Genomic DNA, 17,462 nt, shown 5'->3' on the forward strand with positions numbered 1-17,462 from the left:
TTTCAGCAAGTGAGGGATTCATGAAGGCCACCTGTCTGAGCAGTATGTGGAGAGGGACTGGCGAGAGAAGCCAGCCTGACTTGAGCTCCAAGCAGCGGCTGCATTAGGAGGACCAGAGCTCAGCATGGGGTGGGACCATGTGTTTCAGCCATCAGCAAACTCTTCCTGCAAAGTCAGTATTTTAGGCTTTGAGGCTGTGTTGGTTCATTTTATGTGTCAACTTGGCTAGGCCGTGATAGCCAGTTGTTGCTCAAACACCAGTCTAGATGTTGCTGAGAAGGTACTTTTCAGATGTGATTAATGTCTAAGGCAGAAGACTAGAAGTAGCACAGATTACCCTCCATAATGTGGGTGGGCCTCATCCAATCAGTGGAAGGCCTTTAAGAGAGAGAAGACAGAGACTGCACGATGGAGGAGGAATTCTGCCTCCAGACAGCCCTCGGACTCGAACTGCAACATCAACTCTTCCCTGGGTCTCCAGCCTGCCGGCCCCGACAACCACAGAGCCGAGTCCTTAACATAAATCTCTCTCTCCATATACGTATCTACACCCGTCCTACTGGTTCTGTTTCTCTGGAGAGCGCTGACATAGGGACCACACAGGGTCTGTCCCAGCAGTAGGGAGGCAGCCACACGTAATATGTAAACGGATGGATGTGGCTGTGTTCCGGGAACTTTATTCACAAAGAAGCGGCAGGCTCACCAGGCCCACGGAGCCGGGTGACCTCCCGCCTCCAGACAAGCAAGCACAGTCCCTGGCACAGAGAAGGCACTCTGATGTACAACAGCATTTACGAACTCTGCAGAATGGGGGCGCCCGGCTGGCGCAGTCAGTAGAGCGTGCCACTCTCGATCTCAGGGTCAGGAGTTCAAGCCCCACCCCAGGCGTAGAGCTTACTTAAAAAAAAATTCTGTAGAACGAATATGAAGAAACGAATCACTGGGAGTGATGAAGCACACCTGCTGCCCCAGAGACCAGCGGCAGGAGGTCAGGAGTAGAGGCAGCAGAAGACGGGCACTTCTTCAGGATTTCTGATTTCCATTGTCCTGCCAGTGGTCTGACAAGGGTACCCGGCTTGAAGACACACCACCTGGCATCTCGGGGAATCCCACCCAAGGGAGGAAATAAAAGCTATGCCCTGTCCCTCTGCAGGCCTAGTTCAGCAGGACAGCTTAGCCACAGACGCAATCTCTGACAAGTCCCAGGAACTAGCTGGACTCGGCGGTACAAGAACTAGAATTTATTTTACCAGGAGCCCCACTGGTGGGCCCAGGAGAAGCCGTGGCAGCAAAGGCCTGGAAAAGGCCACGTGCAGCCCATCCACAGTGGGGAAGGCGGCGCCTCTGCGAGCTCCCGGGCCCACGGCCACACCTCGGAACGAGCCAGAGGGAGCCCAGGCCATGTCTGTGGAAGAGCTGCTCCAAGCTGACCCCAAGAAGGGTCATGACACACACCCCTGCGCCACCAAGGGGGACACCCTCACGTGCTGGTTCCCAGGCGGACGGCTCCCGGATACGCAGGGGCGGTGCAGAGACAGCGTGCACGGACTCACACGTACTCCCCGCAGTCGGCGATGATCACCTTCTGCTTTGGCTTCCCGTCCTTGCTGCCCTGGGCCTTTGTGGGGACAGAGGAAGAGGAGAAAGCAGGGAGGGTGGAGAGTAAGGAGCAGCTCAGGGACACCCTCCCCAGGTGCTCCCCCGTGCAAGCAGCCTCGGCCCCTCTCTCCAGGCCACACAGCGCCTGCTCCAGCTCTCCCGCGGGGCTGTGCACCCAGGGCCGGGCAGCCCCCCACCTCAATCTGCCGCAGGACATCCAGGCCTTCTGTGACCTCCCCAAACACCACGTGCTTGCCATCCAGCCAATCGGTCTTGTCGCACGTCAGGAAGAACTGGGAGCCGTTGGTGTTGGGGCCGGAGTTGGCCATGGAGAGCAGGCCTGTGGGAGAGAAGGCGCACGTCAGCCCCTGCCGCCGGCCCTTGGCCCTCAGAGGGCCGTCTGTGCAGGAGAGGGAGCAGTGGAAATGCTGCCGAAGACGGCCCAGGATGCAGGCCCAGGGTGCAGAACCGGCACTGGCAAGACGGATGCTGTTGGCATCTGTGGTGAAAGTGGCTTCAGTGAGAGGTGGGGCTCGAAGTCTGGCTGCAGGGGACAGACAGAACAAAAGGCGGGAGTCTACGCAACTTTCCAACAAGTTTTCCCTACAAGGGGCTCAGAGGCACGGATGACAGCTCACACAAGTCAGGGATGGTTTTTTTTAAAGATCGATACCACTCGCTGTTCCGCTGCTGGACTGATCTAGCAGGGCAGAGGCCGTGGACACAGGCAGCAGGGGGCAGCTACGGCAGCCATGCTTCCAGGGAGGAGAGAGGGCATGGGGTCCAGGCCACGAGCAGAGCGGCCGGCCGCAGGGAGACAGCTCAGGCCCTGTCCTTGGAGGGAAGGCAGCGCGGGCGTGGGGGGGGATGCAGGGGGCCACGCATCAGCTCGGAGGGCAACGTGGAGGCTTTGGGAGCGAAGGGAGGGAGCAACCGGCGTGTCTGACAGGGATGAAGCATGATTAACTGAGGGACCCTAGCAACGCCGCCCAGGCCCCTGAAGAAGTGTAGTCCTAGATTTCAAGATGACCACTCAGCACAGTCGCTGTCTTTCTCTAGTTGCTGGGGAACCGACCACTCACAGAGATACATCTGACAGAGACGGGGCAGCGGGGCTGAGGCACTCAGCTCACCACGGCGGGCCCCAGAACCGGCCAGAACACAGTGGGTGTGCACAGGGCGGGGGTGGGAGTGGATGGATGGACGCCGCTTCCCCGACTCCGGCCAGGCCGCTCGCTGGCTCTGGGTCACCGGCCGGCTCGCCTGCAGACCCGAAAGCCCCGCGCCCACTGCGCCCACCACCGCGCCCCATCGGCTCCCACCTGGTCCCGTGTGTTTGAGGATAAAGTTCTCATCGTCGAACTTCTTCCCGTAGATGGACTTGCCCCCCGTGCCGTTGTGGTTCGTGAAATCGCCGCCCTGGCACATGAACTGGGGGATGATGCGGTGGAAGCTACTCCCCTTAAAGCCAAAGCCCTTCTCGTGGGTGCACAGGCATCGGAAGTTCTCTGGCGGGGAGAAAGGAAGAGGTGCGGAGGTCAGAAAACAAAACCCGTTCCTCGGGCCGTGGGTGAGCCCTGCCTCGTGTTCCACGGGAGACGTGCAAGGGAGCCAGCAAAGCCGCTAGCGAGATGCCAGGGGCCGTGGGGCCGCACGGGCAGTCCCAGCTGAACTGCTTCGACCATGTGAAGATGGGCTCTGGGATGGGCCGCGCGGTGGGCGTGGGACCGGGGTTGGCAGCGGGGGGGGGGGGGCGGCATCAGGAAAACCACAGGTGGTGCAGCGTGGCGAGCACCTCTGGCACACTCGTAGCCATCGGGATGGGCATCCGACACTAGTCAGGGCAGTGGCTGCCCACGACAGCGACCCCTTCCCACCGCTCCTAGCCCATGTACTCTAATAACACAGGCCTTTGAGGAAACAACAAAGCAAAAACGCCCCTCCCCCCGAAAAACAAAACCTCTGTAGCTGGATTCTGATAAACTGTATTTGTTTGGTGTTTGTAAAATATGCCATGTATTCCAAACCTTTGTGACCCTCACGCTGTGAAGGTCTAGAGGGACGCTGGTGAAGAAGGAAAACAGAACACCTGCGGTCCAGTTCTGCCCCACTCTACGTGGAGGGCTACTGATTTTTTTTTTTTTTTTAAACAAAAACCAAACAGGATCTTGGAAGAAAACACAGGAGCAAATCCTCAAGAACCTGGATGTGGCAACAGTTTCTTAAATACGATACCCAAAGCACAGATAACAAAAGAGAAAACATAAATGACCTCATCCAAACTAAAAACCTTTGTGCAAACGAGGACCCTCAACAGACTGAAAAGGCGACCCACAGAACGGGAGGAAGTATTTGCAAATCTCATCTGGTGAGAGTTCAACACCCTGAATACATAATAAACTCCTAACAGAGTTATAACAACTCATAACAGAAAGACAAACAACCCAGTTGACAAACGGGTAAAAGGCATTTCTCCAAAGATCTATAAATGACCCGTAAGCTCCGCACCGTGAGCCACCAGGGAAACGCAAATCCCAACCAGATGGGGGGCCGCTTCGCACCCACTAGGACGGCGAAATCAACAGAAAGTGATGAGTGCCAGCAGGAACACAGAGAAACGGGACCCTCATACCTTGGAGGTGGGAATGTAACGTGGTGCAGCCACTGCAGAAAAGAGTTTGGCCATTTCTCAAAAAGGTAAACACGGAATTGCCACGCGAGTGCACTTCCACCCCGAGGTACAGACACAAAAGAGCTGACAACGGGCATTAGAACATACTTGTCCACGAACGTCCACGGCAGCATTATTCACGACCGCGAGAACGTGGAAACAATGCTTGTATCCATCAACAAATGAATAGCATGTCGCATATCCAGACAATGGGATATTATTCAGCCACAGAAAGGGATGGAACCCCAACACATACTGTAACATGATGAACCCCGAAAACATGCCAAGTAAAAAAGCCAGTTACAAAGGAAAGGACCACATACGTGTGATTCTATTTACAGGACATGTCCAGACCAGGCAAATCCAGAGACGGAGAGTAGATTAAGGCCACCAGGGGCGGGAGGGAGGGACTGAGAGAACGAGGAGCGGGTTAATGCGTTCAGCAGTTCGGTATTTTGAAGACAGCGGTGATGGTGGCACAACACTGTGAATGCAATCAATGCCACTGAACCGTACACTTAAAAATGGTTAAAAAGGCCAAAAAAAAAAAAAAAGAGAGAGAGAGAGACAAAGAGGGGAGACAACGGCAACACTAAAGTTTTGAAAGCCAGAAAACAAACGGATGAAGCACACCCGACGTAGGAGACTTCAGGAAGCTGAATCTCGGTCCCTGCGCCCCGAGGCTTAGAGCAGCAGCGTCGACAACAGCCAGACTACGGAAGGGGCCCGATGTCCACCGACTGGTGAATGGATAAAGAAGACGTAGTGTGTGTACACATGGAGTATTACTCAGCCACAGAACGGAATGGAATCTTGCACTTGCAACGATGTGGATGGAACTAGACTGTATTATGCTGAGCGGGATAAGTTTGTCAAAGACAAATATCACATGATTTCACTCATATGTGGAATTTAAGAAATAGAACGGGGTGCCTGGCTGACCTAATCGTCGAGCGGCCGCCTTCAGCTCGGGTCATGGTCCCAGGGTCCTGGGATCGAGCCCCGCACTGGGCTCCCTGCTCAGCAGGGAGACTGCTTCTCCCTCTCCCCAATTGTGCTCTCTCTCTGTCAAATAAATAAATAAAAATCTTTAAAAGCAACAACAAAAAGGAACAAAACAGATGACCATAAGGGAAAGAAAAAAAAAGAGAGGGAGGCAAACCACTAGTGAGAAATCACTGAATTCTACTCCCAAAACTATTATTATACTATATGTTAACTAACTAGAATTTAAATAAAAACTTGAAACATTAAAAAAAAAAAAAGAAAAGAAAAGAAAAAGAAAGCTGAATCTTAAGCTGGTAGAGCTGAGAAGCAACTCGCTTTATGTTGCAGAAATGCCGAAAGCTCAGGTACAAGGGCAAAGGTAGTTCTCAAAACAGCAGAGTTGGCTGAAAGGCCATTTAAGAAAATAGCCAAGCCCCAGATCCTCCCTCCACCTCCGCGGGCAGCCGGCCGGAGGTCTGCTCTCTGGCAGGTTAACACAGAGGTCTCTGGACTGGGATATACTAGACGTGGCCAGGGGCTGAGGTACCGTAACGACAAAGACAGATTGAATGAAAGCGTATATACTGCCCCCATCTCCCGCCACCATGATGGCTAGTAGCAGGAGACGAGACTCTTCTCAGGCGACTCCAAGCTGTCCGAGAGAATATAAGTCGGGGAATGGACATGCAGGCTCTGACAGAGAGAGACCCCAACTGAATCACCCCACAGTGGAAGCTGCAGCCAGCAAGCTGTAGCAATGCCTAGGAGGTTTCCAAGCACATTGTTAGGGCCCCATTCTTACATATAAGGAAGGTATGTCATGTGAAAAGCAAAGACCAAAACAAACAGACCAAACACAAAGCAAAACATAGTAACTCAGGAAAAAGTGACTTGAGACATAAACTACAGGAAGAAAAAACTTTAGTAATGTCCCCAGAAAGAGGAAATGATATTACCTCTGGGAAATAAACAGAGTGCTACAGAAAAAGAACACTTACGAAGGTTCCAGAAAGAAGACAGAAATCAGAGGGGACAAAAGCGAAGAAATAACAAAGAAATTTTCCCAACCACAGGATAAAACACTGTCCTGTGGGTGTGGTACATAGAGTAATGGCCCCCTAAAGACATCCATGCCAGTCCCTGGAAGCTGAGAATGTGTTATGGCAAAAGAGCCTTTGCAGATGTGATTAGGGTTATGGATGGACCTCGAGATGGGGAAAGCAGCCCAATTATCCAGATGAGCCTAAGATAATCATGAGCCTGTGACAGAGCTTTTCCCAGCTGAGGTTAGAGAGATTCAAAATGTGGGAAGGACTGGATCCATCATTGTTGGCTCTGAAGATGGAGGAATGGGGGCCGCGAGCCTCCAGAAGCTGGGAATAGCCCTCAGCTGACAGCAGCAAGGAAATGGGGTAGCTCGGTCCTACAGATGCAGGGAACTGAATTCTGCCGAAAACCTGAATATCTGGAAACCTCCTCCCCTGGGGCTTCCGGTCGAGAAGGCAGGGACCCGGCCACCACCTTCATGTTAGCCCACAGGATGTCTGGCCTACAGAATGGGAGACAGTAAATTTGTGTGGTCATAACCACTAAGTGTGTGGTAATCTGTGACAACAGCAAGAGGAAACTAATACAGTGGGGCCCACTGAATATCCAGATCCGTGTAAGATCCATCCAAAAGCATATGGTTTCAGAACACAGGACAGACACCCTACAAGCCTCTAGACAGGGCAATCGAACAGCTCTTAAGCACTTGGCTAGCGTAACCAAGTAAATGAATTTTAATTTTATTTAATTTAAATGTAAATAGTCACATATGGCTAGTAGCTACTATACTGGACAGCTCAGGACTAGACAAAACAGAAGTTTTACATAAAGCATCAAGAATCAGAATGACATTAGACTTCTCTAGAATTCTAGACCCTAACTATCCATCAAGCGGGAAGGTACACATACGGAAGGATGTCTTCTACTAAAATGAGGCACTACACCAAGAAAGACGACAACCAGAGTGCAACCTAAGAGGCGAACACAGGAGACCCCACGACACTCGCTGGTGCAGCGAGCCTGGAAAGCCACGGTCCAGGCCGGGGAGAGTCAGGAGGCTCCAAGGAGGAACTTCCACAGGAGAGGGAAACTGACAGAGTATCTGGTGTGTGAGAACGTGATGAGAGATTTACACAGGCAGCAGAATTAGGGGGAGCATCGGGAATACGGCCACAGAAGACAAAGCCTGTGTGGAAACAAGACAATTACGAATCCCAGGAAAGCAAAATGCTGTGCATGAAAGGCGGTTACTAAGTACGATGCTTACGTAGTCACAATACCCTAGGGCCTAACCAAGCTTATGGTAACTACGTGAGGGAGATGAAGGGGCAGTGAAAGGATTGAAAAAGCCGATTCCTTATCTCAAATGGGAAGCCAACAGATGTTTAGAACAAAAAAACCCAGAAGTAGCAACATAAATCTCTTCTCTACCAAAACGGAGGTAAAAACCCAAAGAACCAGCTCGGTGTTGAAATGGGCTGCCTGTGAAGAGTAGATGGTGCTGGTGGGGCGCTGAGGTCCGGGGCCAGGACCGGGGGCCAGGGGACTGCTGTTTTTCAAAACAAGCTTTGTGAAATGAACTTTTTAAGCTGTATGTCTACAGAATAAAATTTAGTTAAAAAAAAAAGAATGAATAGAAGTCAGTATGTGCACTAGAAAGACTCAAGAAACTGTTCGTGAACAGCAGTTACTTCTGGAGAGTAGACCTGGACGTGCAAAGGAGGGAAAAGCTGGACCTTTTCTACTGACTGCCTTCAGTATGGTTCGAATATGTGCGTACGGTTTTTTGTTCTGTTTTGTTTTGCCATGAATACATGTTTCCTTGTATTTAAAAAAAAAAATAGTAAAGCGGCACCTGTAGAGCTTCAAAAGTGCCTGGTTGCATTCATCTGTTACTAGACCCCAGGATCTGAGATACCTCAAGTCAACTGAGGTCAGCAACAGTGTCAAGGGCACAAGGACGGAGGCAGTGAGCACCTTGGGAAGGCCCACTGCTCAGCCCCCGGCGTCCGGCCCGGCGTCCCGCTCACCTGCTGTCATGGGAACAACGTCGGAACGCAGCAGCATCTGGATGCGGCCGGCCGGCTTGTTGCCGATCTTGATGTCCATGTACACCTGAGGATTGGACCGGGCCTTCTTTGCCGCGGGCTCGCCCTGGCGCGGGAGAGATCGTGAGGTCGGCGAGCACTCCGGCTCCCCAAGCAGAGAGTGAGTATTCTGCACACACACCGGGAGCCCATGTGCGGGAGCTGCAGCAAGGGGCTGCCTGGGAAGGCCCTGGGCCACGGAAGGGGCGGCAGAACGCAGGGGCCAGCCGGACCCCCAGGGACGGGACCCCCGAGCACCGGCTACCTCAGCCCCGCCCCGCAGGCTCGGGACCTCGTCCCACTCACCCTCAGACGCGCCAGCTCGCTGCACCCTGGCCCGCGGTCACAGACCCACACCTCCCTGCCCGCAGTGCGCGGCTCTCCACACCCACAAACCCATCTCACTCCAGTCAGACAGCACCTCCTCCTTCTACGCTCGGCCCCGCGGACCCCCAGGCTGGCGACAATGGAAGCCAGGAGGGCAGCCCTCTGGTGCGCTCAGAAGACAGTGGGGGAGGGAGGGACCCTGCTTTCTACCCCAAGGAGAGAAGGCTAAGAAGAGGATAAGGAGACATTTGCAGGTATCACGCGTTCCAAAGAGAAAAGTCAAATGTTCATAACTGGTTTGGGGTTCAGTTTATCCGACGTGTGCTGAGGTCCGGTGCCGAGGGCAGGCTTGCTATTGTCTACCGCCAGCAACGGCAGCAGCAAACACGCACGGGGCACTTGCCGCGGGCAGGGGGCTATTCTCAATCTTCACCTGTGTTAGCTCATCAACTCTTTACAACCACCCTGACGATCAAGCCGTACCGCTGTTTATCCCCATCTTATAGGTGGGGAAACGGAGGTACAGTGAAGTGCAGTCACTTGTCCAAACCAAGAGGGCGGTAAGTGGTGAAGCTGGAATTCAAGCCTAAATCATCCCACCCCAGCCCCAAGCCCATGCTCCTAACTGCATTCCTCCACCTCACTTTTTAATTAATAAGATGCCGAATACAAGGCCCCTAACCTCACAGAACCCCTGCCCAGAAAGGGAACAGGTAATAAACACTTACGCAGTCTGCACACAAGCAAGGACGTGCAGGGAAACAGACTGGGTTTCCAGAGGGTGGAATGAGATGGCAAGCTGGGGGGACAGGAGCTAGGGAGCATCCCTTAACGTATCCCTCGGATGGGCGACGGGAGCCACTGAAAGGTTAGCAGGAGTCAGGATCAGTCTGCAAACAGATCATCCCGCAGTCCTGATGAAGGGACTAGAGAGCACTGCACTGGAGACCAGTTTGCGGGCTCGGCAAGTATGTGCAGGAGGAGAGGCTGCTGGGGGCAGTGAGACAAACGGGGGAGGGGGACTCAGGAAGGTGTGAGAGGAAAACTTAGCAGCATCCGAGACGTGGCGGCTCCGTGTTAAAGAGGGGCTGTCTAACTGTGAAGGCCATGTGTGTGCTCTGCTTTGCGACCGAACTTCTGGCGTGGGTCGGGGGGTGCGGATGGGTGGTGGCAAATCAACTAGATGGAGAACAAGCTGAAAGAGAGGAGGGCACCCATGCTGGGCAACTCGAAGCTGCCTGGGACACGTGAGCCCGAAAAGTCTGCAGCCTGACACTAGGAACAGAGGCCAGGAAAGGCGACAGCACAGGAGAGGCTGCCAAGAATCCATGACTGCTACTGTTTCGGCCACGAGGAGAAGGGAAAGTGATGCCCTGAGCCAAGAAAGAAATCCAGAGAACAATGCTCACAGAAGCCCAAGGAGCCAGCCAGAGAAGGATGCCCAGAGTCAGGAGAGAGTGCCGGCAGGCTGCTCTGGGGAGGGAGAGCCTCGAACCTGCGTGTAGACTGAGGGAAGGTGCCAGCACCCCGGCCTGCGTCCCCTGCATCGGGGCAGGGACAAGGAGACCGTGAGCCTGTGCAAAGTGCTTCAGTGAAGGAGGTGCTGGGCAGGAGGGGTGAACAGGAACACTCACTGGCCTTCCTCACCTCAGGCAACCCCAACCCGGGACTGGGCGGGACTGGGCAGGACTGGGCAGGAACGGAGCCGCTCGTTACACAGAGCACACAGGTGAGAGACCTAGAGCTTCTCTCTTTCACTCACTCAATACCACCTTTACCACAAAACTAAGACTTCGTTTTTCATTCTTTCTGCTTTTGTATACATATTTGCAAGTTTCCACAAAAACTTAAATAAAACCCAGTCTCCTGTGGAAAGTGCCAGCCCCGCCCGGGGAAGGACATGCCTTCGATCTCACCTCCTGGGTTTCTACTTTGGGGGGCTCCGACCCTTCTTCCTCCTTATTCTCTTCAAGAGTCTTCCCAGAAAACTTCTTCAACCAGTCATCATCTGACCACACTGAAAGGAAAAGAATGGAACACATGTTAAGAAATTCAAGCTGTCGGCCAACTGCTCACTAGCTGCTTTGGTCAGCGAAGTGGAGCATACTCAGTGGCCCTCTCAGCCAGAGGCTTCGTCTGAGGGAACTCCCAAGTATAAAGTTTCCACTGGGAATGTCAGCCCTGAAGTCCCGCTCTTCACAAGGCTAAGTTCTGCCAAGATGGAAGGAGTAGCCTTGCCAGTTCCAGCCCCTGATGGGAACATCTCGGGAACGAAGTGCTGAGGAAACTGGGAAAGAGAAGAGATCAGGCAGGGTCTCTCTCATAATGCAAACAATTACTCTGAGAAGCTCAAACTTTCTTATTTCTCACAAAGGTGGCTCATGCCCTCTGCCAACACGAGCCATCCCCTACTCCCAGGCACCCAGAGCGGCGCTCAGCACCTGCTTCCAAGTAAATAGGGATAAAAATGCAACTAAGGCCACACTGGAGGGCGTGACGGGGAATCCGTGGTTGCCCCCACTCACCTGGTCTGGACGAGCCCTCCTTAATCCTCATTGGTTTTGCCAAATTCACACGAATTGTCCGTCCAAAGAGCTCAGATTCATTCTGAAAAGATTGAAAACCTAGCTGCTTTCAATCTGTCAGGTTAAGGGAGTCAGACAGTTTTGCATTTGTTCTGATACACCCGAGACACGCTCATGATTTATTCTCCCTTAATCCGTGAGCCCCTAACAGACGCTCTGTGCCCGCCGCACAGCAGCCCCGGGGTCGCAGGCAATTCCCCCACCACACACCTCCTTTCTTTCATACTAGCAAAGACCTGTGCTCCTGAAAGGGACTCCAGGTCCAGAGTGCCCTGGGCTTACACGGATACAAGTAGCTTCCAAGTACTTGAGTTCACCTTCAAAAGGCAAGATCCGCTTTGAAATGGTGAGAAACGATGTCTGAGGACTGAGGAATATGTTTGGTGAATGGGTAACAGAACAGGAATAAAGAATTTTATCATCCAAAGATAACTGGTACCAGGAATAGTCACTTCACAGAAATCCACGCAGAGCAGTGAAGAAAATTTCACAGTAAAATGTGAAGGAAAAAATAAAAAGGACTGGGACTTCATTGTGATGAAACTAAAAAGAAGGGAAATTAATTTGGTATACATTCAGATTTAACTACGTACTAATTTGTAGAGCACAGATGTAACGGGTGCCGGTTAATTTGCAGTGTTTTTTCCAACGAAATTCTATCAACACTATGGCAGGACACCATTGCACTTCCTATCCGATGTGAAAATCACAAAGACCTCAAAGAGGGCACAAACGCCCCGCGTTTCCTCATTACTCCCAAAGACTCTCCGGGATATTCAGAGCACTGGCGTCAGTAGCACACCCTGCCATGATCCTTACTGGAATCTCTCCTCACTTGTAATTGGTCTGAAGCTTCATGAAATTCTGCCTCTTCTGCAAAATAGGCGATTTCACGGTGCAACACAGTGTTTGCAACTGTTTATCCTAGACATGGGGCAGCCGGTGAGAGACTGGCCAATAACAAGGACTCGAATGTATATCACTGTGAACCGGGGGAGGACGCTTGAGTAAGGACCAATCGTATAAGTGATCAATTCACAGTGAATCTTTTCACACGATGACGGCTGTTGCTTCCCCGTGCAACCCTGTCACTCTGGCAGTTCGGCAAACCGACAGATGCACAAGGACCCTCTGTGCCACCCAAAAGCAACTTCAGCCAGCGTGAAGATTCTCGGCCATACCATGTTGTCAATAGCTGCTGCGGCATCCTGCCGAGAAAAGACAAGGTCAGGTTTAGCTTCCGTGGCGTCTGAACACACACTCAGCAACAGAAAAACAAAGTAAAACAAAACGGGAAAGTCACATCTATACCTCCAGCCTAGGTTGCATGTGTGTCTAACAAAGCGCGCTTCCTGGCTGAGTTTGGAGCTGGCGGTGCAGCAGTCTGCCATCTAGGGGAAGGCCTAAGAAATACCCACCAACGCGGCCGGGCCAGAACGCGCCAGAAGGGGAGCAGAGCTGCAGGAGCTCGCGGAGCAAGAGGGGCACGGCTGTGCTGTTAACAGTCTACAATCTGATGAACTGTGGGAAGCTTTCCATCAAGGAGCACTTCCTGTCTCTATGGAAGCATCAGCAAGAGGCCTAGAAACCTAACCAAACGGGAGACCAGCTGCCTTTGTAACCAGTAACAACAACTAAAATAAGCCAAAGACAGGTAACACAGAATTTTCTCACCTCTGCCAACTCAAATTCAACAAAAGCAAATCCTCGGTGCTTTTCTGAAAAAAGGGAAAACAAAACCAAGTAATTACCATGGGGGTGCAATGGGAATAAACATGCTCACAAGGAAAATCAATCACGTGCTGTATCCTGACACTAGAAATTCTACCCAATCACTATTCTGGAAGAAGGAATCTCCTACTTCGAGTCTTCCCAGTTTAAACAACGTTTCAGGCAATACTGAACTTTTGTCTTTTAGAAAACATGGCTAAATGATGAACTATACTTTTAACCCTTCAGGCAGTCAGTTCTACCATAGCCAAATCAAAACCTTAACCTCTGCATACAGGGCAAGTAGAAACATGAAGTTATTTAACTTCTCAATTATTGAGCCCACATTTTGAGCATCAACTGTGCATAAAGCATGAATCCTAAAACCTGGATTAGGATGCTCACTCCTTATCCTCAGAAAAATGCTGATCTAACTAGAAAGGCCAAGCACAACAGTGTTAATTTAATGAAACCAACTACCTTTAGAGAGCCAACGTAACCTTACAGGCGTGCCTCGTTTTACTGCACTTTGCTTTGTTGCACCTCATAGATCTCACAGTTTTTTACAAAGTGAAGGGACCCCTGCATCGGGCAATTCAGCTGGCACCAGACTGACTCACTTTATGTCTTCTGTCACATTTTGGTAATTCTCACAGTATTTCAAACTTTTTCGTTACTATTATATTTGTTATGGTGATCTGTGATTAGCGTTTACAACTTGCTGACAGCTCATATGATAGTTAGCATTTTTTAGTAATAAAGCATTTTTAAAAAGATCTTATTTGAGAGAGTGTGCGTACAAGCGGGGGAGGGGCACAGGGAGAAGGAGAAGCAGACTCCCTGCTGAGCCGAAGGCAGATGCTTAACTGACTGAGCCACCCAGGTGCCCCTAAAACATTTTTAAATTAAAGTGGTACATTATTTTTTTTTTACATAATCCTATTGCACACCTAATAGACTGCAATATAGTTACCATAACTTATTTGCACCGGGAAACCAAAAATTTCATTTGCCTCGTTTTATTGAGACACTGGTTTGGTTGTGGTGATCTGGAACCAAACCTTGCAATATCTCTAAAGTACGCCTGTATTGTTTTTTACAGATAAAGAGCCCAGGCCCTTGCTAATAATCAGGTAGGGTTGATGACAGATTTAGGCCTAAAACTCCAATCTTAAAAATGACAACTAACTGGGGTATCTGGGTGGCTCAGTCAGTTAAAAGCCCAACTTATGATTTTGGCTCAGGTCTTGATCCCATGGGTTGTGAGATCAGGCCCTGAGTGGGGCTCCTTGCTCAGCAGGGAGGCTGCTTGAGATTCTCTCCCTCTGACCCTCCCCCCACTCAGCACTTTCTCTAAAATAAACAAATCTTAAAAAAAAAAAAAAAAAAAAAAGACAACAAAGGCAAGACAGAAAAACTGCACTGTATCTGTGATACCAATTGAAGGAAATCTCCTCCAGGAGAGCAGAGGCCAAAGCCCCTTGGCTGGGGCTGAGCTTCCCTGCTGCCCTGATTAACATTACAGCTGCTAAGAAAGGAGGGGGGGGTACCCAGCAGGTGGTTTGAAACAACAGTCAGATTTCCATGTAGCTCAAAACCTATCTTCCTACTGGGCTATTGAAAATTTGTTATCTCACATTCAACAGATGGGACCCTCTGCAAAGTTATGTCATAGCTTATAACCACAAGCCTCAGAACATTCCTTCTGCATCAAGATTACTGTTCTGCTGCCCTAATGAAGAACCCTCTTGAACTTTCCTACATACCAACCATATTTAGAAGGCATATTTAGAATTTTTTCAAGTTCTCTTCCTCTTAGGATTCTGAACATGCTATGAAAAGGACTCACCTGTTTCATAATCCAGAGGAATCTGAATATCTGTGATGTCTCCAAAAGGGATAAAGGCAGCATGAAGAACTTTGTCATCCACCTCCTCTGCCAGCCCCCCTGCAAAGATGCCAAGCGCCTTCTGAGCCACTGTCCTCCATTCTCTTGAGAAGTCCTTGAAGCCCAGTTAGCATGTGATAGCTAAGGAGAGGAGTTGTTCCATCCAGTCCTTTGGGTACATAAGCACGTTTCTCATTTGCTCCCTAACCCGTACTTATGAAACACACCTCTTCACCCTTCTTGCAGACGCTCGTCCTAGCGCCAGGATTACTGCAATCGCTTAACTGGCCTCCCTCTCCTCCACACAGCCAACTAGAGCGATCCTGGGAACATGCATATTTTAACCCATCACTTCCCTGCTTAAACGCCTTCAAAGATTTCCCACTGTCCTCAGGATAAAGTACAAACTCCTTAGCAGCGTACACAAGGCTCTTTATAACCTGGGCCCTGCCAATCTCTTCACCCTCTTTTCTTTGCTTCCTCAGTTCTCTGGGTTTCCCGGAAGATGACCCCTTTGCTCCATGTGTAAGGCTATTTCACACCTTCGGGTTTTTGCTCTTGCTGCTCCCCTTCAGTAAACACAACTGCCCCTACTTTGGCTACAAAGCGCTCATCAAACTTCGCTACGGAGGTTATTTTCACTTCTACCGGGTTAGTCTGGGAACTCCCTAAAGGAGGGCAGGCAGGGGCGAGGGCTGAGCCATCGCTGCAGTGAGGATCTGGAGCCTCATAATATTCCTCTACCAATTCTTCCGGACCAGCAGGTGAAGGGGTTCCCGTTAGAGCTCAGCCGGCTTGGAAGGTGGCCGGAAAGACAGCTACGTCTGGAGCTAACTCCCCGAAGCAAAGCAATACCGCCAGCGATCCGGCCTGGACAAAGGTTCGCCACCCTCCGCGACCGTGGACGCGTTCCTGCCCCACGCCGAGCCCCACTCCGGGCGGGTAAACCCCGATTCCGCCTAGCTCCGCGCCTGCTCACCCACGTACAGCACACGCTTGGTAGTAGCCATCTTGCTCGCGCGCTCACCCGCCGGAAGCCTGCGTTCAGCCCGCCCCCTTCCCCACGGTCCCGCCCCTCCGGCCCCCGCCCCCGCGCCTGGGCGCTCGCAGACCCCGCCCCCAGCTGTCAGTCAGCATCGGGGGCGGTGGGAGGTGCGGTTCCATGAGTGAGTGCGCTGCAGCGCCCCCACGCGGTCGGTGCCGGGTGCTGTGGAAACCGGCCTGGGCCGAAGCGCCGGGCTCCGCGAATAGTAACCCTCCGTAAACTACGGGCCACCCTGCCCCCACCCGCGTGCCCTTGGACAACCTGGCAGCTATACATGTTTCTACATTTTTAAATAGATGGGGAGGGGGGCGCCTAGGTGGCACAGCGGTTAGGCGTCTGCCTTCGGCTCAGGGCGTGATCCCGGCGTTCTGGGATCGAGCCCCACATCAGGCTCCTCCGCTATGAGCCTGCTTCTTCCTCTCCCACTCCCCCTGCTTGTGTTCCCTCTCTCGCTGGCTGTCTCTATCTCTGTCGAATAAATAAATAAAATCTTTTAAAAAAAATGGGAAGAATTTTTTAAACAAGCGTATCTTGTCACAAGTGAAAATTTATGAAATCCAATTTTCAGTGTTTGTAAAGTTTTATGTGAACACAGTCATGCTCGTCTCTTTTAGTATTGTCTGTGGCTGCTTTCACACTACGAGATCTGGAGACCTACCTGAAGTATCTACCCCTGACTCTAGGAAAAAAGTTTGTGACTCTTGGAATAGACGAATACATAAGTCACAGATTGCCATGTGTGGTAGAAGATAATGGGGCCACCTATTTTTCATAGAGCTGTGGGTTAAGACTTCTTTGAGGTCACATTTAAGCTGAAGCCTAGGGGCACCTGGGTGGCTCAGTCGGTTAAGTGGGGGACTCTCGATTTAGGCTCAGGTCATGATCTCAGTGTGGGCAGCTGGAGTTCTGCTCTCCACCTCCTGCTCCTAGCTGGGCACAGCCTACTTGAGATTCTCTCTCTCCCCCTGCCATCCCCCCCCCCAACATGCGTGCGCTCACGCTCTCTCTCTCTCTCAAAATAAAATAAAGTCTCCTCTAAGCTGAAGCCTAAAGGAAGAAGAAGCAGGGAGAGGAGGAAGCAGGGAGAAGATTTGAGGGCAGACGCTTCTGCACACTCAAGGCATGGAAAGGCCAGAGGGTGCAGGGGAGGACCGTGAGATCAGGCAGGAAAGGTGGACAGGGGCCACAGCAAGCAGGGCCCCATAAGCCATGTGAGGGATTTGGCAGCTTGGAGAGGTCACTGAAGGTTATAAAGGGGAGTTCGTGGTCACATTTTATATTCTAAGATAGTGCTCTGACCATTGTAGCCAGAAAGGATTGGGTGGAATCCTGGAGACCAGGTTAATGCAGTTGACTAAGAAAGAGTTGTGGCTTTTTCTCTCCAGACCACCCTCCAGCTTTTTCCTAGGGTGATCTTTCTTTAAAATAAACCTAAACTCTCCAGAGCTCCCTTCTTAAACCCTGATGGATGCTGATAACAAGAGTCCTAGAGCCCTTGACAAGGGGCCATGGCTCT

At 51.4% G+C, this 17,462-nt stretch overlaps 1 protein-coding gene across 3 annotated transcripts; it reads right to left on the bottom strand.

The window, feature by feature from the left end:
* Positions 1 to 1,226: 1,226 nt before the first annotated feature.
* On the bottom strand, positions 1,227 to 15,951 carry PPIE (peptidylprolyl isomerase E). Of its 3 annotated transcripts, XM_045771914.2 has the most exons (10): positions 15,881 to 15,951; positions 14,863 to 14,961; positions 12,978 to 13,021; positions 12,485 to 12,511; positions 11,244 to 11,325; positions 10,635 to 10,735; positions 8,335 to 8,458; positions 2,922 to 3,107; positions 1,797 to 1,939; positions 1,227 to 1,618 (listed from the first exon to the last, which is right to left on the bottom strand). In XM_045771914.2, exons 1-10 carry the CDS (start codon positions 15,909 to 15,911, stop codon positions 1,550 to 1,552), a joined length of 906 nt encoding a protein of 301 aa, XP_045627870.1. In that variant the 5' UTR covers positions 15,912 to 15,951; the 3' UTR covers positions 1,227 to 1,549. The 3 variants fall into 3 exon arrangements, with proteins under 3 accessions (XP_045627870.1, XP_087714760.1, XP_087714759.1); XM_087858634.1 differs by lacking the exons at positions 12,485 to 12,511; positions 12,978 to 13,021; positions 14,863 to 14,961; positions 15,881 to 15,951 and adding an exon at positions 12,139 to 12,478; XM_087858633.1 differs by lacking the exons at positions 12,485 to 12,511; positions 12,978 to 13,021; positions 14,863 to 14,961; positions 15,881 to 15,951 and adding an exon at positions 12,123 to 12,478.
* Between the last annotated feature and the right edge of the window lie 1,511 nt (positions 15,952 to 17,462).

The sequence above is a fragment of the Ursus americanus genome, chromosome 33 (genome assembly GCF_024610735.1).
Source record: "Ursus americanus isolate L20-20 chromosome 33, mUrsAme1.1.p, whole genome shotgun sequence".
NCBI lineage: Eukaryota > Metazoa > Chordata > Mammalia > Carnivora > Ursidae > Ursus > Ursus americanus.